Genomic DNA, 25,771 nt, shown 5'->3' on the forward strand with positions numbered 1-25,771 from the left:
AAGAGGAGAGCGGGCGGCGCGGAAGGGAAGCCACCGAGCAGCGCCACGGCCGCTCTCTCCCTGACTGACTCGGTGAAAATCATTGTTTGGCTCCAGCATTAACTACATTCCAGCGGGACGCAGCGCCCAGTCTCCTTCCTCGCATTCCTGCCCCACACAAAGGAGTCCCTGCCTCGCCGCGCCCCGCGCTCCGTTCGCCGGGCCGCAAAGCCCCTCCGGGCCGGCCGCCGCATACCGTCCCCAGCCCCGGGGGTGCGGGCCGAGCCGCGGCCCCTCCGCGGGGCGGCCGGCCGGGGGCGGCGGGGGCAGGGAGCCGCCGAGCGCAAATTCCTCCGCGCAGCGCGCCATTGACTGGACCGAGCAACTTATTTAAGGCTGGAAAGTGACACAGGGGCTCCTCATCTCTGCTCGCCGCTCTCCGCTGGGCAGCCTGGCTGTACCGAGCCGGGGATGCCGCCGAGGTGACTGCCGCCTCGCTTGGCTGCCGCCTCGCAGTCCTCCGGCCAGGGAGCCGCGTTCCGGCGCTGCCCCGCCAGGACCGCGGGAAGGGGCTTGCTTTGGGGGTGTTTTTTCCTTCGGTTTTGTGGTGCTTTTTGGCGTGGGTTTTTTTTTTTTTTTCTTCTTTCTCTGCTCCGGGCTGTGCTTTCGCAGAGTTCGCTGTGCGTTCGCCGCCGGGCACCGGCCGAGCATGGAGAAGTACGTGGACGACATGGCACTGAAGGCTACCAAGTTCATGGAGAATCTGTCCCTCTACGAACCCTTTCCGGAGGGTCCGTATGACCGGGGCGGCCGCCGGGACATGGTGCTGCACTCCGACCTGGAGGAGACCAAACGGGTCATTGCCACCCACATGACGGCGGAGCAGCGGGGCCGGAAGATGAACGGCACCGCCGCGCCGCCGCCCTCCGAAGCCTTCCCCGCCGCCGCCCCCTGTGGCAAAGTCTACTCGCCCGCGGCGCCGGGCGCCCCGCTCCGCGCCGCCAACGGCCGCGCAGCCGAACCACCGCCGGGCGCGGGGCCGCTGTGCTGCGAGGAAGGGCTGTGCACCCGCTCCGAGGTGGCGCTGCCCTGCTACAGCGGCTTCGCCGACAAGGGCAAGCGCTACTCGGCCGAGGGCTATCGCTACGCTGCGGGTAGCGCCTATGAGGGCGGCTACGTGGCCAAGGGCGGCGGGCGGGTGCCCGGCGCCGGCCCGGACGGCAGGTACGGTGCGGCCAGCCCGCGGGCCAGCGTGGCCGCTTCCTCGCCGGGCGCCGTCGCCGAGCACGGCAAGTTCTCCAGCCCGCGCTCCAGCCTGGGCGGCGCGGCCGCGCTACCCTACGAGAAGTTCTCCAGCCCGCGCTCCAGCCTGGTGGTGCCCGGCCAAGAGAAGTACGGCAGCCCCCACGCTAGCCTGGTGCAGTACGACGGGGCCGCTCTCAGTCCCCGCTCCAGCTACGCCAGCACGGCCAGTGACACCAGCAAGCACTCCAGCCCCCGCGCCAGTCTCACCAGTTACGACGGCGGCGGCAGCAGCAAGCCCAGCAGCAACCGCACCAGTGGCATCAGTATGGGCTACGACCAGCGCCACGCCAGTCCCCGTTCTAGCACCGCCAGCCAGTACTCCTGCACCACCAGCCCTCGCTCCAGCTACTCGGACTCCAGGTACGGCACTCCGGGCAGCAGCGCCGAGCAGGAGGCTGCGGGCGGCGCCGGCTTCGTCTTGGCCAGTCCCCGCTCCAGCCTCTGCGGCCCCGAGGGCCGCGTCGCGGCGGGCGCCGCCGTGGTGAGCCCCCGCTCCAGCATCTCCAGCCAGAGCTCGCGGAGCTCCCGCGGCTCCATGAGCGCCTACCCTGAGCTGCAGCTGCCCTCGCCCCGCTCCTCTCTGCTGGGAGCCGGCCTGCAGGAGGACGGCACCGCGCCGGAGCTGGGGGACGTCTACCACAAGATCCATGCCCAGTCCCCACCGCGGCTCGACCAGCACCACCCGGCCGCTGTCCCCGAGGCCGTGTCCCCCTACGCCTACAGCCCGACCAAAGGCTCTGCTTCGGCACCCAAATTCAAGCTCCCCTACCAGGTGACGCCGTGCCGGGACAGCGGCCCCAGCCAGGCGGAGAGGCGGCTGGAGGCGCTGACGCTGGAGCTGGAGAAGGAGCTAGAGATGCACATGAAGAAGGAGTACTTCGGTGAGTGAGGGAAGGGGGTAAGCGGCTGGGGGGCGGCGGGGTGCGGAGTCGCGTGTGGTGCGCGGGCTTGCTCCGGGCTAGGCACCTGCTGGAGCCCTGTATCGCCACAATTCTGTCCAGCTGATGTTGGAAGGGCTTGTACCATAGCTCGTTCCTGGTGTGTGATCTGTTCTCTCTCTAGTCCTCACAGGCTAGACAAAAAATGCCAAGACATATGGTGCTTTCCCTTCCACGTGCAGATGGGCGGCTTGTCTGAGGTGTTACAGAAGCTGTTTGTGCTTGCAGTGACTTTCGTGTGCCTCCCTTCCTCTTGAACCACTGAAGCTTCACTGATAACCTCCAGCACCCCTGAGACTGTGGCATTTGCCATTGTCATCTCAGCCATTGTGTGATAACTCTTACAGATGTGAGTGTGACTGGTGAAGTAACTTTTAGTGCCTCATTCAGTAAAATCCGTGTGCTAGTTTGGAGTAACAGTGGAAATCTGGCTTTGTTTCTGCCTGTGAGAGCTTGCAAGGTTGTCATGGGTCGGTGTCCTCCCTGGGATGGGAATTTGGGGGAAGGAGAGCCCTCTGTCCCTGCTGAGGGTAACCCAGCCCATCGGTTATCTCCTGAACTGTTGTTGCTTCTTTATAGAACAACAGTAACTTCTTGAAATAAGTGAACACATTTTGTAGTCACGCTGGTTAGGATTAAGTTCCCTTGTCTTTCTTGTTCTGTACTGGGTGGAAAAGGCCAAAATGCCTTTGAAAGATGATCCTGGAGCATGCAAATGCTACGCTGTGGACTGCAGATGAGCTGGGTGACTGCGGGACATGGGCAACCCTTGGGAGCAGGTTGTCCCCCCTTGAACATGGGGTGAGGGCTGTTATGTAGGGGTGCAGGAGCTGCCGGTGGAGGAGGGAGAAAGAAGCCACTGAAGAAGAGGGGTGAGCCAGCCCTCATCTGTGGCCTTTGAGGGGACATTTATCTCTGTGCCTTGGTGCGCTGCCTGCGCATGGGGGAGCTGCTCCTTAGTGCGATATCTTACCGACATGAGCCTTGGTGAGGATGGAGACATGTGTTGCCTTAGTTGCCGATTTAAACACAGGGCTTCAGACTGCTTTTGGCATGGCATTAGTGCACTCTGCATGGAAGGGAGGAGTTGCAGGGCTCCTTGCAAGCATCTGCGAGAGGCTTGTAGTGAGACAAACTGGGGCTGATAGCTGGAGGTAGCTAACAGAGCAGTACCCTCTCCTACTAGAGAAAACCTTTCTGTGAACTGCAGTGGCATCATTTCTACAAGCTAGTGTGCCCAAAGGAAGCTGAGCACTTTCTGCAGCTGAACTGCTTTCTGCTTCCCTCCATCCTGTGTGGGGCTGGTAAGAAAGCTGATGGTCATCCACTGCATCTTTTGCAGGGTCTGGAACCTGGCATGGTGTTCCTCAGCAGCTGAGGACAGTAGCAGTTCGCTTCTGTCTGTGCAGAAGCTGAATGGGAGGGCTCAGTTAACATGCTCACTGAGTGCGGGAAACGCTACCTTCAGAATTTCTATGGTACACAGTGGGAGATTGAGAAATAAGATGTATTCAGAGTAAGAAACAAGCTTGTCCTGAGGCTCTGAGCGGGGTTTCCAGTGGTCGGGGAGCTGCGTGTGTGATCAGGTACTCCAGGAGCAGCCCTGGGGAATCTGTTGTGGGTGGGTTTTTTCTAATTTATAAGAATTTGCCTGTTTCAAGTGTCACTACTTGCAGGTATATTCTGTAGTAGCATGTTGCAGCAGGCCCTGAACGTCGGCAGATGTGTCCTGTGTAGGATCAGCAGTAAGCCTGTGCCTTTATGCCTAGAGCGTATGTACCAGCTGCTCTGTGAGTATTTGTTGTAGTAGCACAAAGAAGTGCTGCTGTGACTTGTACCCTGGAAGCATCTGAAATCCAGAAAACTGGGGTGCTTTAAAAGAGAAAAGAGTGTGAGTTGTTGACATTTCGATAAACCCTGGTGGACTTGATCCTGCATTTTTACTTCAGATCTCACATGCAGGTGAATGCTGAGCTTCAGCTGAGCAAGCACATGAGAGTTGGCAGGAATGACTGCAGGCTGATGGGTCAGAGATAAGTAAAGTGGTAACAGAGAGAAATCTGCTATTTAGTTTGACTTACCTGAGAGGGTCTTACACAATGTTAATAAAAGGAAGGAAGGAGAAATGCATTGATTGGTGTAGCAACTCACAGATACTGCAGCTGAAGTCCTTGCTTATGTGTTCACTCCCTTGGTGCCGGTGTCTGGCATGCTCGGAAGGCAGTTGTGGAGTGTTCTGTGATGCTTGTGGAGAACAGAAGCGTTGAGCCTGGAGTCTAACAAGATAGAGGGAACGGAGGAGATGGTTTAATACGCCTTAATTAGATGAACTCAATTGTCTGGTGAGTAGATGCTTATATGAGGACACTGGTAATTTTAGTGTGTTTTGTTTCCCCTGTTCCCCCTCCTGCCTACCCCCAGCCCCCCAAAAAATGAAGGGTGGGAATTGAAAATCAATTGAAAATTTGAGCAGTGTGTTTGAAACTGAGGTCAAGTGACTAACCAGTCCTGTTTGGAGGAAGAACAACTCTACCGTGTCTTCATTCTGTTTGTGGCATAGTTTGAGTATTCCCTAACCATGCTCACGCTGGCAGTCCCTGGCTCTCCCACACCTCACTGCTCTGCTTCAGGAAGAATCTGCAGTCTAGAGCAAATAAATAGTTGGTGGAGGGCATGTACAGGGTCTGAGCGTGGAAGAGGCTCTGGGGGAGCCAAGTAGTGTGCAAGCCAGCAGGTCTAAGGGACTGACAGCTGTGTCTGCCCATGCTGGTATGAATGACTCGGAGCAGTGCAGTGCTCGGTGCTCTACTTCACTGTCTCACCTTCTCCATCCTCCCCTCTCTTCCGGCAGGCTTCAGTGCATCTGTAACGAGGAGGAAAACGCCCTTCTGCAGTTGGTTTAGTCTGAGCGCTCTGCATCTGCCCTAACCCCAGTTGCACAGCTGCAGGGTAGGGCCCTGCCACTTCCAATTGCTCTCGCCAGCATGTTGCAGCCACGTGGGTGCACTGATCTTACAGAACATGGAGCATGCAGAAGAAGAAGGGGAGAAGGAGGGTTGTCCCAGGCTGGGTTGGTGAGCTGCTCCAGTTCATCCCTGTCAGTGAAGTGGCTGGAGCTGACCTGAGAGAGAGGGCACAAAGGGCTCCAGGAGGCTGAAACTATTCCTTTGGCAGCAGCCTGCAGCTGCATTGGATAAAGCTGTTAGGTGCTTCCTATACAGTCCCAGCCCAAACTGCTTCATCCTCCACCCTCTCAGACCTCCTGCCTCTTCCCTGTCTAGGTACTGACAGCTTAGTAATGCGCTTGGTGTAGTGGCAGATGCTGAGAAGAGAGGTAATAAAAGAGTATTTTCACTTGCTTTCATAACTTCTCAGCTGAGTGTTTTATGTGATGAGGTGAATTGCCAAAGTTGTTTCAGGGATGCTTTAAATTCAATGTGCATCCTGAGGTGTCAACAGGACATTTGTGGGTGTTGGAAAGTCATCAGCTCAGGCACTGTCTTAAATCCTGTTTTCTCTGCAGAATTCTTCAGTTTGTCTACATGTTGAAAAAGGCAGTTTAAGGCAAAAAACTGGCTTTTGGCATGGTTATCCACATCAAGCAGACCTTGTGGGACTGACTGTGAACCTACAGCTTGTCATCTGCTGGGCAGGGAAACGTCATTGTGTTGAACAGTCAGGCTGATTTGGCTGTTGCTTTTGAACAAGATCTCTCTATGTCCTGCGGCTGTGCTGGCCTGTTGTCAGGAATGGGAGGAGAGCCGATGGAGGGGTGCAGGCAGCAGTAGCATGCTCCCAGCAACTCCTCCTATGCTGCAGCCATCTTCCAACAAGGGCTGTCTGCTCGTCATGGTCAGGGTGGGGGATCCAGTGCAAGAAGTTACTGGATTGTCTCACTGTCTGGAAATAAAGAGGAGATGGAAAAGGCACCGTGAGAATAGGGGGGCAGGGGAAGTGTGACTTGTTTCCTGCCTGTGCAAAGCCTAGAGAGACAAGCAAGTTTGCAGTCTTGCTGGCATCCTTCGGCATCCCTGTGCAGTGCCCTTTGTGAAGGTGCTTTTCTCCACCTCTGCACATCAAGTGTCTTCCCTCCCATCTTGTGGTCACCTCACCCCTTATCTCTCACATCAGATATGCAGGATACAGCAAGTTCATACCACATGTGGCACTCAGTGAGAAACAAGCAGTTCCGTTGCAGAGAGCTCTTACCTTTTTTACCTTCTGCCTTTGTCTGACCCTTCTCCATCCTGAGGGAAACAGCACCTTTCTCAGTACCATCCAGGAGGTTTACCAAGCAAATCAGGGGTCAGTTATGTCTTGCAACGAGATGCAAAGTCTGGATTCTGTTAATAACTGTAGTTACCTGCCTGGCAAAAGTCCTCTGTTATCCTAGCAACTAGGCTTGCCTTTTGAGAGGTCCTGGATCTTTCCAGAAAGCCACCCAGTAGTACCAGCACAGGGTTTTTTGGAGCACCACCAGGAAATGATGCTCATAACATCCTGATGAAAAGCCTCTGGTGTGGTAAGCAGGTGAAGAAATAGATCCCTAGACCCATCCAGGCCTTTTCTACCCTTTATGTACGTAGTCATCCATGCAAATCCGGGTTGGATTTTGGGCCCTACACTGTGCTTGTGAGTTCAGAGTTGTGTGTTCATGTTTCTTTTGCCCGTACAGGTTGGTGGGATGGGAGGATGTATATGCAAGTGAGATCAAAATTAAAGCAGATTAACAGTGGTAAGTCCCTAGGAGCTGCATTGCTTAAAGATGAAATTTGAAAATCTGAATGACATTTGGGTGAGCTTGCAGTTGGTGACCAGAACACTTGATGTATTTGCTAAAGTGTTTTAAGCTTTCTGTGTGAAATATTAGGTATTTTCTATTTCCATGAAAATAGAGGTAACGGTTGATAAATCATACTGTGTGTACTCCTGTGAATGTCGTACCTGGTGGCTTTTGAGCACAGGGATGCAGAGGGATGAGGTGTCCAGCTCTACAGATCTGAGGTAAAGGGGATTGTTTATATGCAGACTGCGTGTGGAGAAGGAAGTTTCTTTTTGCCTCTTTCAGAGAGTCCATATCTTGTGGAAAGGATACTACTGGTTTGCAAGGGCTGAGTGGAGCCTGTGTTGCAGTTTGGTTTGGATCATGCTGTGCCCCTGCTGGTAGCAGACCCAAGGGACTGCTGCATGAAACACTGAATGATTTATTAGATCTGCTTGGGGTTTCTTAGGGTCCTGTCACAAGCTCCAAGCCAGGTCTATAATTGCATTCCCCAAGTAAAAGATCTCAAATTCCCAGAAGTGGCATCAGGCTTTTAAACACACCCTTCCCTGTGCCCAAAAAACCCAAACAGGTATGCGGCCTTAGGGTGGTCAGGGAGACATCCTAAGCAAGATTAAAAGCACAAAAATAATTCTCCAGTGGTTCAACTTGTATTGTCAGCTGTTCACCTGCCCTCTGTGCCTCATCTTCCACAGATTTATGGGTACAAATGTCCCAGTTTGATGTTAAATCACACACTGGAAGTTCATACACGGTGGAGTGTGAATTGGGAATAAATAGTTTAATGGGTTCCGTGGCTCCTATAGGTTGTGGTGTAGAAATGCGATGCTGTTGTGAAGGAACAGGTAACTGTCAAAGTAGCTGTAGTTACAATGTGATTGAAGTTGATGTTTCTTAGTTGAAAATTTCCTCTGAAGCTCTATCAGTTTTGTATCACTTGCACATGCTAAATGTAACTTCATGTGCTCCTGCTGATGGCTTGATGGCAGCAGCAAAGATACTGGTCTAGACTGAAATCCTTAATATCCACGGTTAATAAATTAGGATGTGGATGTCTCTGTTACAGCCACGTGGATACTGGGTGCTTAGAAAGCCTTCTCAAAGCAAGAGAATTTGCCAAATACTTGCCAAATACTAAAATGATTATTAAAAAATGGGGAAAAAATCTGGCACAGTAATTTCTAGATGTTTCAAAGGGTTGTTCAGCAATGGAAAGTAAAAAAAAAAAACAACCCAGTAGCGGTAAGTCAAACAGTTCTACTAAAACCAAAACAATTGCAGAAAGATGGTGTATCTAGGTTAGATAAAGGAAGTTCTTACACTGTGTTCCAGTGGTGGGGCACTGGAACTCACAGCGAATGCCACTGGAACAGCTTGTCCAGATAAGCTGTAGCTGCCCCATCTATGGCAGTGTTCAAGGCCAGGCTGGATGGGGCTGAGGTCAACCTGATCTAGTGGAAGGTTACTCTGCTCGCAGCAGGGGTTTGGAACTGGATGAGCTTTAAGGTCCCTTCCAACCCAAACCAGTCTGTGATTCTATGAAATCACTGTCATTGGGGTGAAGGTGTTGGGATCCTGTGGGACCCTGCTGCCTAGGTCCCCTGCCTCTAGTGGAAGAGGAGGTGCAGCTGCTCCTGTGTTCTCTTACAGTCTGTGCTTTGGCTTGCAACCTGCCCGAGTGGAGTGGTTCTGCAGTCAGAATTAGTTGTAGGCTGGAGAAACTAGGTGTCTCTTAGAGTATAATGTGGTATTTGATTTTTATGTCCATCCTGGACAAAGTGCCTCCTCTCTGACAGAGCTGGGAGTGTATGATAGAAAGCAAAACTGAAGCAGCAAAAAGGAAGAAATGCAGGACTGTGCGTGGTCTCTGTAAACTTTATTATGAACTTAAAAAGGCTTGTTTTGGAGGGCTACATTCAACTGCGTGCAAGGATCAAGTCCTGACAGGACGGAAGTGCACAGGGCTCTGATGTGGCATTGCTTGGAGATGCTCCAGGTGCGTGACAGCTCCCGAGGCTGGCAGCAGGATTCCTGTTGGCTTATTTGGGAGCAGGAAGGACCAGCCTTCAGATCTTCACAAAATTAGCAGATGTGCTAACAATTGACCAATAAATGCCAGTATTTGGCTGGACGTTTACATGATTTTTCACTGTGCCTTTGTGGATGCTGTCTCTGGAAGTGGATTTTGTCCCTTTTGTCTGTACTGGAGCAGATGTTTCTGTTGTATGGTATGTGTTATCTGTTTCTGTTAACCTTACTGTGTTGTTCTAGTTCCGTATCAGCATAGCCTTGTTTGTTACTGTGCTGTGAGACAGAGGAGCACAAGAAAATGGCCAAGCAAGTCATGTATCTCTTCCAGCTGGAATATTTCACATCATCTGAAATTTCATTCTTTGTTTTTTTGGAGCAGTTTTACTAAACCTCTAATGTCACATTTATGTGTTCCAGCAAACTTTTAAGAAAGGCCTATGACTCATTAAGGAAAAAACCCAGCACCCCAGAGCACAAACACTCATTTAATGCTCAGCTGAGAACTACTGCAAGTATAAAACATGTAAGGGCTTACACAGGGGGACTCAGCTGGAGGTCAGGATTTACTGCTAGTGACATCTATTTCCAAATTTGAGATGCTGGAAAAGCTCCTCTTGGCAGGTTTGCATGAAAACCTGTAGGCAGTTGGGTTCAAATCTCTGTCCCTGTGTTGCTGGGGCAGTGGTGGTACATGTGTGCTGACAAGAGCAGCTCAGCTGTTGTCTTGCCTAACCTAGATGCAAGCCCCAACACTCCCTGCATCTGAGATTAGAGGGCAACAGTGGCATCTACTGCGTGGTTGGAGGTGTATTGGGCTGGTTTGGTAGGTGCTACCCACTGAGGTTGGGCTGGCATGGGGGCTGCTGATGGGTGCTGCACACTGCCTGCATGCTGCAGGCATGCTTGAGAGTTTCTCAGTGATGAGTTTTTGGCAGCTGAAGTACCTAACAGAATTGAATTCTTTCAAGTGCCAGGAATGAGAAGTCAAATGACTTTGAAGAGGGACTTGAGTGGGTTGGAATAACACCACCAATACTGAATGCTAGATCTGGGGGAGATGGTTAATTCTGAACTCTCTAATTGCAGGCAGCAGCACTGAAATGCATCAAGCTTGCTGTGATGGTTAATGTGTGTATTTGTGAGTGTCAGCAGAAGTGCAGGGAAGGCAGCATGTAAACATAAAGAATATTAATACCACATATTGGCATGAAATAGGGAGTGGATCAAATGGACCACGAGGAGGCATTTTATAGGTTATAAAAGGTCACGTCTGGCTGAATAAGGCATGTTTCTGTTCAGAACATGTTTTTAGCTTTTGTGAAGAGTAGATGGCTACTGTAGAAGAACTGCTGGGGACTCTTGGATGCTTTCCTGGCCATCCAGACATTTATTTAATTGGTGAACTCTTTCACTCGTGACACCACAGGACTTCTGGAAAATGAAAACAAGATGTTTTCTCCTTTTTAATGTGGCCACTTGAAAAAAATTGGAAAATTTCAAAGTTAAAATAAAGAGAAAAGCAATTCCTAAATGCAGTTTGACACTTGTGCATATTTAGATGCTGCAGCTCACTTGGATCATGTTTCCTATGGTCTGTGGAGACCCTGTGGCCTCTCCCAGGCATGGGAAGTACCCTTTTGTTCTGGCGGTCATTGGATAAACCTTTCTTCTGTGCTGCAGGCTTGTCCCCAAGTGTATGCAGTACAGAGAGCTGAGCTCCCATGAGTAAAGCTCCCGGGCTGGAAGTTGAGGGTTCTGCTGTGCTTTCTCAGTCTCCTTCAGTGTTCCCTGTGTGCTTGCAGTACCAGCCTGCGGGGTTTTGGTGAGCAGTATGTAGCTGACTGGAAACCTTTGTTAGGAGGGGTTATCTAACATGGCGGGGAGAGAAGTATGGTTGGTTGTTACTGTAATACATCAAGTGCTGATCTGACTGAATTGAGATGGCTGAAGTCTCTGCTGCTGTGGCTTGATTCAGTTTCCTGGCCTTGTGGATGTGACATTGCCTTCGGTAATGTTAGAGCAGTTTTTGTGTCTTTGTTCCTGGTGTGAAATTCCTGCTAAATCCATTTGTTTGGGCCAGGTGTTTAATGACTGGGAAGTAATCACTAGGGGAATAGTTCTGAGCAAGGGGATAGTGAATAGACTTTGCTGCTATCCGTGGTTTCCTCTGCTCAAAAAAGCATGCTGAACAGGCCGTGTGCTGCTGTCTGCTGCCCTGCCTGTTCTTGTCATCGACATGAAACAGGGCGGGATCAGACCCAGGGTCTCAGTGGATTGTCTCACCTGGCACTCTTCTTTCCACTTCCCCATAACTAAGCTCATTCAAAGAGAATGTTGATTTTTTTTTTTTGTTGTTGTTGTTTCTGGGTTTTGTTTTGGGTTTGTTTTTTTTTTTAATAATAACAGAAAAGGTAGAAGAAGTGAAAGATTTTGGAGTCTGGCATCAGTTGAGACAAAACAGCTGTTTATACCAGACAGTAAAAAGAGCCGTAATTGGTAAAACATTGGCACTCTCAATGTTTCCCTTTGTGTTGTGGCAGTCGCCATGCTGTTAACCTTGAGCATCTCAATTCTCAGGTGTAGATGGGGGAAACAGGTAATTCCTCAAGGGACAAGGCACAAGTTTTGATGAATGACTAATAACTGTTGCAGCTCGCTCTCTGCCAAGCAGTTATGTGAAAATTCTCTGCAATTGGTGGGTTGCCCACTTCTAATCAAAGCCATTTTTCCCAGATCTAAATACTCAATAGAAAACAGACCTCCACAACAACGTGTTAGAGTCCAGATTTTGAGCTGGTTTGAGAAATAAGCATGTAATTTTCTGAAGTGTAAGTCTTCTAAGAAAAGCGTGTTGGCTTGTTGTACCTGTTCCTGGCTAGAGCAGGGCTGAGCCTCTGCGGTAGAGCCCTGGAAAGCAGCAGTGGTTCACAGCAGGCGATGCACTTGCTCTGGTGGAAAACCCCTGCAACACAGGCACAGACCTTAATGACTTAACCCAGGAAAAAAACCCCCTCAAGACATCTTACAATGAAATCCATGTGGGGTATTAACTAATTACATTTTTATTTAGAAAATGGAACACTTATCTGATAAATCCAGACGCCTCTCATTCATGACAGTCCTGGTTAGGTCACAGGGGCATGTTGGACTTGGTTTTGACAGCTTGTAGTCATCTCTAGTTGTTTTTATTACACCATAGAGACCAGGGAAATAAGTAAATTCATGTCTTTGTTTTACCCTTGCCATGTTTCTCTGCCTGGCCAGCCAAGCTGCCTCTGCAGCTCCCAGGGTACATCCACTGGAGAGCTGTGAGTATATAGCTGCTTTGAGCTGTGGCTACAAGAGTGACCCTGGGAGCTTAGTACCTTGACAGATAGACACCAGATTCCAGCCAATTATGATGTAAGTAACAAAGAGCAGGTGGAGTTAATGGTGTGGAAGAGGATTATAATGCTCTGTTAAGTCCTGCTGACCTCTTTCAGCTTGTACAAAGCCAGCTATCGCCACTGTGTTCCCAAGTTACTCCGCTTGCTTGTAGGAGATGGGTTTATGGGAGATGCATATGAACCCTAGGAAAGCAGAAGCTGGGATCCCACCATCTTGGGCTATTGAAATGTCAGTGAGAAGAGACTAGATCCAGAAACTGGACCCGACTTCTCCGTGTGTGTGATTTTGGTAGGGCGTGGTACACGTAGTGTCCAGAACTGGAGTTCTGCATCCTCTGCTTTTCCTCTCCTTGTTGTCTTCTCTTCAGAAGTCATTTAAAAATATCATGACCTAAACCTGGAGAGGATGTACAGAGCAAAGGAGCTGGTACCAACATGGGTGATTCATGTGACATCCATTGCCTGTCATTTGCAGGTGGTTATAGAGAGCACCCTGATGCTGTGTGTGCTGTGAATGAAGTGCTGGAGGCTCCAGGTACTGTTGCCCCTTTCTTCTTTTTGGTGCCTTTCTTTTTTTTTTTTTTTTTCCCCAGCAAAATAATAGGTCCTGCTTATTGGGTTTTCCTAAAATGTTAGTGTCCATCAGGTGGTATCCCAGATGCTGTGTTACAGATAATTAGAAGAAAGCTTTCTGTTTTGCTTGGCCTGGAAGGAGAACCTCCCAGTCTTATTTCTGTATGTTAGCTTTGAGGGAGACATTCTGGTGTGAGGTTGGTGAGAGTGGCTGTGCTGGGACGTGTTGCCAGGTCTTGGGGAGTGGTTCAGGGCTTCCTGACAGCAACACACACAGCACTTGCAGAGCAGGTCACTGCCCAATTCAGAGAGAGCAGAAAAACCAAATCCACTGCAGGTTTGGGCTTGGAGCTTTGAATGCAGCATAGGGCAGGCACAAGGCAAGGTTTGCTTCTTGCTGTAGTTTCTGGCAGTGGAGGTGTGGCAATTCACTCACCAAATCCCACATTGCCCTAGAGCTTCAGAGAGCCCTTGTGTGGGGCGGAATGACTTGAGAGTGCCAGACCATGCTCTTTAAAAAAACAAGATCAAGAAACCTCCCTGACCTACTAAGAAAAGGGAAAAGAGAAGGGGCAGTTTGGGTTAGGCTGAAACAGCCTTGAATGCTGTGTAAGAGCAAACTGCTGTTACTTTTTTGGGAAGAGGCTTTCTCAGCTTCTGCTCCACACCTGGGAGGAATTTAGGCTGGTGAAGAACCAGCCTAGAAAGATGTGATCCCTGGAGGCTGATTTGCATTTATGCACAAAGAAGATACTTTGAAGATGCTCCAATTGCAGACTTGCAAATCAGCTTCCTGGTGTGCCAAGTGTGTGAAGCTCTGCCTTTCGCTGCTGCTGCCTCTGCTCCCCACCTTGCAGGGCTTTGCCTGGCTTCCCCATGGGGTGGTGGGAAGGGAGCAGGGGGGCAGCTCAGACCCATTTGGCTGCAGCAGTGGTCTGGTTCTGGTTGGGTCACTTGTATCCATCAAATTTATTTCTAAGGCTCATGAAAGAGAAAAATGCCACAAAACACCCTAGCTCCTGATCTTAAGGCTGAATCTTGAACTCCTTTATGGGCAGAACTGCCTTTCAAATTACTGGGTGTTTTGCTTGGTTAAAGACTGGCAGAATTGGGAAACATGGTCTTAGATTATTGCAAGATCAGAGAAAGGGTGCATTGCAAGGTCTGGGGGAAGTCCTTTTCTTTCTGACAAAGTACCCCGTGAATAATGAGTATTGGCTTGGAGCTTTTTCATTCCCAAATAGGTTGGTCAGCACAGTGTGCCTGCATGGGGAATTTCTAACCCTGCTCTGCAGGTGGGATGATAAACTGAGGGGCTGCTGAAGGCCACTGTGCCTGGGTTGCAGCAGAGCTGGGGACTGATGGACTTGGCTGCCCTGTTCCCCAGCAGTGCTGTATGTTGTGCCTGGGGACTTTCAACATCAAGCTTAATCCCACCCATAGGAACTGGAGGTCAGCAGCAGCACCGGTGGGGGGAGGGTAGGTTCTGGGGTGCTGCTGAGAGCACACAACCCTGCACAAACATTAGCTGGACCCGAAGCCACAGAGATCAGGGTAACAAGTGATAAAAGAGTTTTTCCCTTCTACATCCAAGTGTCTCTTCCTCCCACTCTCCAAGCCTGTGTGGTTGGGTGAGGATGATGTGCCCACTCACCAGCATGTGCATTTGGGGAGCTTTTAAATTCATGTTCCTAACCAGTGTGTAAAACACAAGAGACAACTTTGATTCAAAACAGGAGAGGGGGCTGCTGCAGAGAGTTTTAGCAAATATGTAGCAATATTTGCTTAAATTTTTGAGAAATGTTATTTCACCTTTAGTATGAAACTTATGCCTGTGAGTTTATACACACACACATTTTCTAAGTTTTTGCCATTTCAAGGCATTGTTTCCAGAACTGCTAGCATCAGGGCTGAGCTGAAAGTGGCTATAAAACCACTTTGTTTTTAATTTGAGCTGTTTTCATTTTGAGCACAGAAACAAACTACAGGGGCATTTAGGGGGAATGTTAGGTTGTAAGCTTTATTTTGCTTATATATGCTTTAAATTGGATTTGGACTGCAACCAAACTGCAGTGAGATGGATGGGAGTCTTCCCTTTTCAAAGGACAAGAACTACACACCCATGTGGCGATCATTTGTAAAAACGTCTCCCTAAACAGTAGACATTCCTGTTTTGAAGAAAGATCAGCAGCTGGGGCCTGGGTACACTGCTGGTGCAGGCTTAGTTCTGCACACATCATTTCCTCCTGTAACACTGCTATTCTGACTGGTAACTAGATTGGTGTAGTTTTGGTGGTTTTTTAGTTGGTTTTTTGTGGGGGCCCCCCCTTTTTTTTTTTGTAGTTCAGGAAAAAAGTGTTCATAAGCCTGTGAACAAATTGTAATTTGATTTTTTTTGGACTACAGTTTGCAGTTTCTCACCAAGCAATTGACTTAAGAGAGCAAGCATTGTCTAGGGGTCTAAATCAGGGTAAGACTGACTCGAAGGTCAAGTGTGACGATTTAATAATAAATAGTTGTATGTTTTTATCCTGTGGGTCAGGGCACTAACTTTAAGCCTGCGATTGGGTGGCGGGTAGGTGAGATGGAGTTGTTCTGTGCAGGCTGGAGACTGGAGAACAGTGATCCTAAATAGGAACACAATATTTAGAGTTTTCTTTTCTCAAAGAGCTCCAGGATCAGGTCATAAAGAAACAGTACCAAGTAGTGCACTGGGCAGTATTGTACAGGGGAAGAAGAGGCTGGAGGCTGGGGGACACCCAGTATTTCAGGTCTGAGTTGAAGGTCCTTCTGCTGTCAACAGATGCTTAGGTAAAGGAGTGAGATACTTGTCAGGATGTAAACCTTAAACGCAGCACTGTAGAGGAACAGGGCCTTTTTTTTTTTTTTTTTTTTTTTTTTTTTTTTCCCCCTTTTCTTGTAAGATACAATTTTCTTAGCTAACTCCTGAGTGATATCACACATCTTTACAGCAAGTCTTTTGGTTCAAGGGAAGATCCTGTGCTTTCTCTGACAGAAACTTGCATGAGCCATTCCTGTCAGCCTGAGTCATTGATACCACTGCAAGATAAAAAGCTATGGCTCCCATTAGATGAAGAACAACGGGGAGCAAACATCTGTAGTGGTTACTTAGTTTTACTTGCTTTGTTTGAAGAGACATCTCTCTTTTTGGCTACGATGGAAGACAACTGGAGAAAACATTTTGTGACTGATACTAGATTGAAACAGAATGTTTTAAGTGAGAATAAACAATGATTCCGTCTCTAAAATGAACAAATAACTCCTCTCCAGAAATGATAAAATCCTTCATCTTTCAAAGATACCAGTGAGAGAAGCAAGGGATGTGTAGGCACCAGCTCAGTACCAACTCTCTACTTCACTCTTAACCTTACAGAGACAGCATAGTAGAGAGATTCTTCATTAATTTAATAAAAGCTACCCTTATTTCCATGAATATCATTACTGAAGAGGCTACATTCATCTGGAAACAAAGGCTCTAGTAATTAAAAAGGGGGGGGGGGGGGCAAAAATAAATACAACACACACACCCCAAAACAAATACACCAATTCTTTTAGCTAGTTTTCAAGAGAAGTATTGTGGGTCGTGGGTCTTTTTTAGGGAATATTTACAAACTTTTTTATTAGTGGATACAGTTAAAAGAGAAGTTCCAGAAGGACTTCGCTGCAGTTGTGGGAATGGTTGCATTAGGTTATGCTGCCATTGATTTAGTGCGAGAAGGAAAATCCCGACTGAGTGATTTACTCACTGATCCTGAATGTTTTGATTAAAGGTCACTCAGAAATGCACTTACTCTAATTTGGAAGTCTGAAGAGAATCCACTGGGGAGTTAAATCTCTAAATAGGAGTTGAAGGTATAAATATTCACAGGTAGCTCTTTACTTACCCATGTCATTTTGTTGTGAATTTAGTTAGGGAAAGCTTTACTTGAAAACTGAAGTCCAGTCTCTACTAGTAGCTACAACAGGGGAAAGCATTCCTGTAGACTGTCCTGACATTGGGTATTGCATATAAAAATTTTGTACCTTACTAACTGAAAGGAGTTAGAAAGTAGCTATGCTTTATACAGGAAGAAGAGAAAGGGATCCAGGAAAGGTAGTTGATGTTTTTCAAGGATTGCTGTCTCCAAGCTCAAGAATGGTCCATCCTGATGTGCAGGAAGTCAAGCAAGAGTGGCAGGAGGCCTGCGTGGGTGAGCAAACAGCTCCAAAGAAAGAAATGAAAAGGAAATGTTAATGTGTAAGAGGTGGAAGCAGGGACAGGTGACCTGGCAGGAATATGAATATCTGAGCATGCACAGATGGGGTCAGGAGAGCCACGGCTAGCCTGAAGCTGAATCTGGTGAAAGATGTGAAGGGTGGGATGTGTTTCTGCACGTGTATGAGCAAGAGTGAAAATGTGAAAGTTGGAGCAGGGTACTGTGGTGTTCTTCTCTGATAAGAAGCTTGGTGAATAAGGGGAGAGCAGTGGGTGTTGATGGCTTTAACAAAACTTTTGATACTGTTGCCTGTAACATGCTTCTAGACAAACTGATCAAGTGCAGGCTGGATAAGTGGGCTATGAGATGGACTGAAAACTGATTGAGCTGCTGGACTCACGGCTGTGATCAGCAGGATGAGGTTAAGCTGGAGGCCAGTCACTAGTGGTGCACCTCAGGAGTCAATACTGGGGTCAGTACTGTTTAACTTGCTCAGCAATGACCTGGATGACGGGACAGTATACATCTAGGAAGTTTGCAGGTTGTACTGTGCAGGGAGGATTAGGTGGATGTGTTGTCATTCAGCAGGACCTGGAGAAACAGGCTGACAGGAACCTCATGAAGTTGAACAAAGGGAAACACAAAGTCCTGCACCTGGGGAGCAACAACCTCATAAAATGTTCTGAGCTGGGGGCCCACTGGCTGGAAAGCAGCATTGCAGAAACACCCTCTGGGGTCCTACTAGACCTGAGCCAGCAGTGTGCCCTTGTGATAATGAAAGTCAACATCATCTTGAGGTGGTGTTCACACCCACCTGTCTTGGATCATAGGAATATCGAAGCGGAATGTATGCCCTGGATGTCTGCCTGGAAACTGGGTGCCCACGTGCTCTGTCCATGCACTGCAGGTCATAGAATGGTTCCCCAATGTCTGGGCAGCTTGCCCACAAGAGCTGTGCATAAACAGGGGACTGCAGGGCCTGGAGGGTTGGGAGTGGGATGTGTCTGCTTCTGTCAGGTAGGTCTTGGGTGGGAGAGGTGCCAGCTCTCACCCAGTGCCCAGATGGAAGGTCCCACTGCTGTGATGTGAGCCTGTAGGGCAGCTCAGGTCTTAGCCGGTCTTCTCAATATTCAATAGTAGCTGTCTGGTGCCCACTTCTCAAGTAGACCCTTTCAAACTTAAAAGACCATGAAACATGTACCACGTAGATCACAATCAGATGTGAATTATCTTTTATTGCTTTTGTCAAGATCCTAATCTGAACCACTGCTTTAGTAGTAGAGAAGGTATTTACCACTGACATTGCACATGGGGTTTCCACCAGGCTCTATAGTGGTGAATGAACAGTGAGGTTGAGGTGGAAAGGGTTACCGCTCTTTATCGCTCCTCTGTGTTTTGCTGAGTATTTTAATTAAAACCAGATAGAGGAACATTTTTCACACAGTTTCCATTTTTTAGTGATTTCACCTGCTGCTGAAAATTGCATGAAGACATAACACTAAAGGGATGATGTCAAGAGGAATGAATGCTCCTTTTAGCTGCTATGAATAGAGGCTTCTCGTATCAGTTAAGCGTTGACTTTATAATTAAGAGATTACACGTTTCTGTTATTTTTTAGCCAGTCTCCTAAGACATAAATTAACTAACATTTCACCACTTTGTGTAACCTTTCAAAATGGAGAAGAGAGGTTTGGCTGATAAATTGCATAAGATCGCATCTATTTGGAGATATTTACTGTAACTAACAAAGTGGAAAATCACCTTCCTAACCCTGTGGCCTTTTCTATCTGCTCACTCTTTCCCTGGTTTTGCAGTTCTTGATTTTAGTTTTTGCTCCCTCTAGAAAGATTTTTAATGAATTGTCCTGGAGGGGTTTGATCCACAGCTGTGCTTTAGCTGTTTTTTTGTAAATGTTGCAAAAAATTTACCCACAACTCCTTTGCTGCCTGATGCCTGGGGGCGCTGGAGCTGATGAGTTAGTAAATGAGTGATGTCTGAGTGGTGGGATGCTTGAGGGGATGGTGGCGTGTTGGGAGGGGAGAGAAGAGCATCTCGCCTCTGGTTCATCACTTTGACTTGAGTCTGGCATCCAGTTCCAGAAGAAATGGAGTCCATCTTGCAAAATTCAGCTTAAAATGAGGGTGCCTTGCCATCTTGGCATGGAGACAGTGAGCAAGGTGGGTTGGAGAAGGCACCTAGTGCTGGTTTTTGGGAACAGGCCTCCTGTGATGTGTGGTTGGGTCCTGCAGTGCTGAGGGCTGATTGGCAGCTGCCAGCATCTGTTTTGCGAAGACGAGACTCATTAGGCACCAGGGCACTAATGCTACACAACTGATCGTTTTGAAAGATAAATCCTTTATCCCCTCAAGCAAATAGCCTCTGACATTAGCCATTGAGGCCAAAGCATATTTCACTGTTTGCATCTCAGTGCCAAGTGCTGTAGCAGGACATGTGTTCTTTAACAGGAGCAGCTTAGCACTTCAGCTAAGCGGTTGCAGGTTTCTCTCTAGAGGTTTTGGGCCAAGGGTTTGGCTGCAGGTGCAGTGGGCAGGTTGCAAAAGAGCAGATGATGCCAAAACGCCATTATAGTTGGGGTTTGCCTTTTTTGCCATGTCCTTCCTGAGGTAATCCACTCATCAGTGTCTTGCACTTCTTTTTTTTTTAGCTTTGTGCTCAGCTTTTGCAGAGCAGCCAGGCACTTCTACCATTGGTCTGTCCTTGAGAATATAAAAGGTGTGTGGCAAAACCCCAGGTAGGCATGCGGTCTCTTAACTCTGGAGGATGGTTTATCACTAGCTGGGAAACAGTCTGTAATTGAGTGCGTAAGCAGAGTCAACACATACTACCTACTGAGTGCTATGAGCATACCTGTTTCCCACTGGCTTCATTTGAGAAAATTAGCTCTGCTCTTTTTTTCTAATTTTCTGGCCTTTTATACCCACTTTGTGTCAAAATGAGTGAGACAGGGACGAAGCAGGGGAGAGGGATGGTCCTGCATTTCTGGATCATTCCTCAATGCTAGTTGGACAAGGATCAAGCGTGTGTTCACAGTTGTCAGGTTAGCCAGATAGACCATGTACCCTGGAGTTCACACCAGCTGCTGGGAGCAGACTGTTACCTAATCCAGCAAAAAGTCAAATCATTCCAGATAGATGATACCTGACCTCGCAGAAATCCTGCTAATATGAAGTTAACGATCAGTACTTTACACTGGCATCTTCTGTATGGTACCAAGAGTTGTAAAGCTGGGTTTATTCAGTCACTGGAGCACATTTACTGCAGTGCTACTGCCCTTCTCATTGGAAGGGTTGCTTTGCTATTGAGAAAAGTGAGATCTGTCTGCTCCTACGGGTCTGAGCGGTACTGGCTGGCCACAGCTGCCCTGAAGAGCAAGTCACTGAAGGTGAAAATGGAGCTCAAGACCTTTCATGGTCTTTTTGTCCTGTAAAGAATCATTGCAGGAAGGAATCTGACTAAAAGCTGGAACAACCACTACTTGCCTGTCTTAGGTCTGTGGCAGAGAGCTGCCAAACACATGGAACGGCCCAGGTCTGAGAAGCCTCATTTTGCTGTGGAAGTCGGCAGCGTGTTGATTTTCTAATTCTTACCTTCCCCTCCAGTTGGATCTATAGGAAGGACATGAGCCTATATATGTATATATAGCATTTAATGTTACTGTTTCCTGGTAGTGGAGGAGGCAAAATTAGAATATCTTGTTTACATGCTGTTAGTGCTGTATTTGACCAGCTGTCCTAAGGGTTTTCAACTTGCTAGATCAAGACAAGTTTTTCTTATGGTCTGAGAGTCTTCCTGTGTTACTGGATAGAGCAGTGTGGCTGTTTGCACGAGCACTGAGCACCTCTCTGGACTGAGCCTTGCAGCTGCAGAGACAGGGCTTTTCACTGCAGCTGAGGCAGGGAAAGTGAGACTTGCTAGGTTAGTTACATCAGAACTAAAATCTTTCATGAGCTGAAAGTGGGAGAAACCCCTGGCAGTGTTCATGGCCAGGTTGGACAGGGCTTTGAGCAACCTGCTCTAGTGGAAGGTGTCCCTGCCCATGGCAGGGGGTTGGAACTGGATGAGCTTTAAGGTCCCTTGCAACCCAAACCAGTCTATGATTGCTGTGGAATGTCCTTACAGGAAGGCATATCCGTCCTCCCCATGTTCTCAAAGCATCCTTGAGTCACTTGATTTCAGTGACTGAAACCCCTCCCCCTCATTCAGAGGGTTAAGATGACAGGGTTTTAAGTAATCTCTAGCTTTCTTTAAGTAATTCAGTCTTTCTAAATATCTTGGCATATTACCTACCTATATGCATGCTTTTGTTCAAGCAAACCTATTTATACTTCTGGAAATGATAACCTCCATGAGGCAGGTGAGAACTAGTGAGCCAGGGCTGATAGCACCTTTGCAGGATGGGTAGTGGAAATGTGGGGCTGCTGTGGACATGTAGCTCTTGGGTACTGCTTGTGGCACGAGCTGCTGAATTTATAACCAAACATGGTTACCTAATTCTGTGCCTTTTCCAGACTGTCATGCATGTTCTGGAAATGAACCGTTATCTGAGAAAATGGAGAAGTGCACCTGGAAACTTTTAGAGTAGTCTCCTTGTTTAATCATGAACCCATTTTAAGTATGTCAAGGAGGGCAGCTGTAATATATGACCTTTTCCTGCCATATATTAGAGTGATGACTCATGTGCAGTGTCAGGAGAATGTAATGAAAAGTCTCTCCAACTTGACGTCTGTGCAGCTGAAAGTTTTCGGGTCTGACATGCTGTGGAGTACAGGCTGTTTGGGCTGCATTGTTGGTGCTTTCAGTATCGTTGTTGTTACCTGGTTGCACAGATTTTTTTTCTAAGCCAAAGCATTTACATTGATTCTGTCTTTTCCATGTCATCTAGAAGGCTTTTTGTCTGAAGACCACACAGGTGTCAGAGGCTTCCATAGAAGACATAAAAGAGCCAAGACACAGAGAAGCTAAATGGTTTGCTAAAGACAGCTAAGAAAGTCAAAGCTGGAAAAGAGGGCTGGTACAGTAGAGTTGCTGGCTGATTTTGTACTGTTGTGTATATAGGAAAATCTGCTACGTCTAGATAGATAGACTGTTACTAATGTGTGGTATCAGCCTGCACAAAGGGAAGGTGAAGAAAATACAAGCTTTAAATACTTTGTTTATTGTTTACTTGCTGTAATAAAACTGTCTGTAAACCTGCCACTGGAAACAGCTTAAATAAAACTTAGCATGTCCACGTTTCAACCTTCATTACGCCAGAATAAGTCTAAAACAATTCCATGTGCAAGCATCTCATGCCAGAGCTCAGGTAATCTCCAGTTGGTGCAACCAGCTAAGTGAACTTGCAGAAATAAAACACTGGTAGAAATTGCAGTATCTGTGTTAATTAAAACCCAAATGTTTATGTGTGAGCGCATTTGCAACCTGATTTTTAATTTTTTCCCCCCCAAGAAATCTTCTCTATCACTGTCTGGGAACTGCCACTTCTTCTGTTGCCCATTCAGTGTGAAGGTCTGACCTCTTCCTCAATCAGTGTGCATGTACAGCTGGGCTGACTGCCCCTGGTGCTCTGCACCAGCCTCACAACAAGAAATTTGCCCAAGAGCACTGGGGAGGCTTGGATGTTGGTATTAGATCTTTCTCGATTGAAACTGGGACCTGCAGGAGCATTGGTCATGTTTGCTGTCTGCGTGACCTGTGTGCGTGTGTCTGTTGGGCTTGCCTGGTGGCTCTGGATGGGGTGGTGTGTCCTCTGCTGCCAGAAGTTGTACGAGCTCACATTTTTGCTGGCCTTAGCCTGTCTTCACCTGATTGCTACTACCACTCTGGTAGAAATTCCACATTCCTAAAATAGGCTGAATTGTGTGTGCTATCACATATAATTCCAGGCAAAATAAGCATGGTTTGAGCTGAAAGGTTGGATTGACCTGATCCCTTTGGGCTGTGTGAGGATGCATGTCCACAGTGAGGCATTCAGATGTTCAGCAGTGGAGGGGCAATAGGACACAGAAAGGCCTTTATAGACACTCTCTTCCCTCCAAGTCATTCATTCCCAGTGATGCTCTGCTTTACCCCTGCAGCTGATTACCAGTCCCAGTAATCACAAGGTTCTTCCAGGAGCAGGATTTTCTTGTGTGTCTTTTTGTGTCTTCCCCCCCTCCCCCCCCTTTTTTTTTCTTTTTGTCAGTAATTCAGTTGCTAATGTTACTTGCAAGTCCCCTTGTGCTGTGGCTCTCAACTTGAGCATGAACCTTGAGCAGTCAGCTGAGCTCTGAATTGTGAACAAAGCACCTCAAAGTGGCACAGACGATAGAGCAGCCACAAGAACAACTTGGTCTTCCAGTTCATCGCCTCAGTAGCAAAAGATCTTTCTATAAATGCCATGCGAGATGTATAAATCATCCTGGAACTGCCATGCACTAAATCAAGAAGCAGAGAAATGAATGAATATTTGTAAACCAAGTGTCAGTGTAACTAAAACACGGTGCAGAACAATAGGCCTGTGATATGCCTTGTGGCGTTGGGAGCCTCCACAGCGGAGTCGGAGATCCACACAAAGGGAAGTTATGCAGAGGCATGCCGGCTGCGGCTGAGGCAGGATGAAATCTGTGCAGATAGCGTCAGAAATTTCATGGTTCAGAGCAGTAATTTCACATGCTGTATGAGGCAATAAGCGTTTGCTGTGCTAGCTTCAAGCTTTCACTGGATGACCGGGTGGATCTACTTGAACAGTAACAAAAGCATTCCAGTTTCCAGCAGCTGCTAATCAGAGCTGATACCAGCTCCCATGACATCTCCTGCTCTGCAGTGTCGACCTGGAGCTGCCATGGTTTAATTCACCAGCACAGACATGCCCTGGGGTCATAGCTGTGAAAATACAGAGTCAGGGAGGGTGGTGTTTTAGAGTTGTTTCTGCAGCCTTCTATGTGCCAAACTCTTGCCCATCACCTCACCCTGCAAAAAAGTTTTCTGACAAAACAGAGCAGCCCATGTATTTACCAAAGCAAGTGGGGATAAGTTGAGAGTGAGCCTCTGCTGGCAGCACTAAGCCCTTAGGCAGGTAGAGCTCAACTCCTGTGTCCTGAATCAGCATTGTCGCTCCTGGAACTGGTCCCAGCACCTCCCTTGGTGGCCATGACCTTTCGCAGCAGCTTTGTCCTATACAAGCCATAGCCTTGTTAAGCAATAGGCAGAGTGGACATAACTAAAGTTATTCCGGGAGCTGGAGTTAGAACCTAGAACTTGCTTCTGCAAAACTTGCAGTGAGTGTGAACTTCATTGTGTTTGTAACCAAACACAAATTAATCTCAAATTTTGATTGTTTTGAGTAAGTTCAACACATGCATCCCTCCTGCTCCAAGCCTGTACATGGAATAAAGTCTCTTGTAGGAGGCAGGTGCTAAAGTGATGGGCATCTTTTTAAGTCAGCAGATAGATACCTCAAGGTCCTATAAGTGGTTTATTTGTGTGGTTTTCACCACCTTTTCTTGAGGAAAAAAGCAAGGAATAAAGTTTAACAATGACAGCAAAAAGTCTCCTGGCGCACAGCCTGCTTCTTGTCTTGCTTTGCTAAAGCTGTGGTTTGGGTTAGGTGTTGTGGCCCATCTTCCTCCAGTTTAGCCTGCTCCAACCTCCAGCACGGTTGCTGCGGGGAGCATGTGGGTACTTGAAAGCCAGAGCTGTATTATTGAATGGGGTGAGGTCTGTCCTGGCTGTGGGGTGTTGCGGTGCCAGGTGTGAATGGGAAACGGAATGTAAAATGTTTACCTGAGCATTTCCCACTTTTCTTATTTTGTCATTTTCAACCTTAATTCAAGCTGTGGTGACTTCTGATCTTCCCCTGCTGCAGAAGGCAGGGCGGGTAGCTTAGCCAGACAAGTCCCTCCATCATTCCTATCACAAAATGTTGATGCTGAGCGTGTCTGGGATATATTTATCTATTTATTTATTTATTTATAACTTATACATACCATTTAGTTTTATTCAAGCCTTCGTACATTTGCTAGATGTTTGCCAGGTGACAAAGTCCTCCAGCCAGGACCACCCGTGGTGGCAAGGGCTGGGAGGGTTTCAAGGGCTGCCTCCCTCGCTGCTGCCTGGCTGCTGGGTAGAGGCTCTACCCTGTATAGGTGCCTTGTTTCTTCTATCTGCCTCTGACTGGGAGATGACATGTGTCAGAGGATCCCTCCTCTTAGGGTTGTTGGAAGGAAGGGAGCAGTCTTCTCGCCTGAAGTCACTCTCTGCACCCAAGCTGCCACAGTCCAGGATGCCTGCATAGTAGCTGCTGTCAGCTGGGGCAGGTACTGCTGCAGCAGTGGCACAGCTGCCCAGGCTGGGGCAGCTCTGATGCTTCACTGTTTACCCAGCTTCTTAGCAGAGTGTTTCTTTGAAGGCAGTAGCAACACTGTGTAAAACCTGGCCTGGCGTGAGATCATCGGCTGCAGGCACTGCAGCCTGTGTGGGAACACCTCCCATGGCCATGGCCCTTCCAAGCCCTCCTGCTCTTGTAGCTGGCCCCTGTTGCTGCAGTTTGGTATCTTGAGC

General features: G+C 48.0%; 1 protein-coding gene across 3 annotated transcripts in view; it reads left to right on the top strand.

The window, feature by feature from the left end:
* Positions 1 to 354: 354 nt before the first annotated feature.
* Positions 355 to 25,771, top strand: part of WTIP (WT1 interacting protein) — an 81,874-nt gene continuing 56,457 nt past the window's right edge. For 2 of the 3 annotated variants that reach the window (XM_030470214.1, XM_030470215.1), the window contains exon 1: positions 355 to 2,165. In XM_030470214.1, coding sequence (XP_030326074.1) covers positions 689 to 2,165 — 1,477 coding nt within the window. In that variant the 5' untranslated portion in view covers positions 355 to 688. The remainder of the gene's footprint in view (positions 2,166 to 25,771) is intronic. The other variant, XM_030470213.1, reaches the window with a different exon arrangement.

The sequence above is a fragment of the Strigops habroptila genome, chromosome Z (assembly GCF_004027225.2).
Source record: "Strigops habroptila isolate Jane chromosome Z, bStrHab1.2.pri, whole genome shotgun sequence".
Lineage (NCBI taxonomy): Eukaryota > Metazoa > Chordata > Aves > Psittaciformes > Psittacidae > Strigops > Strigops habroptila.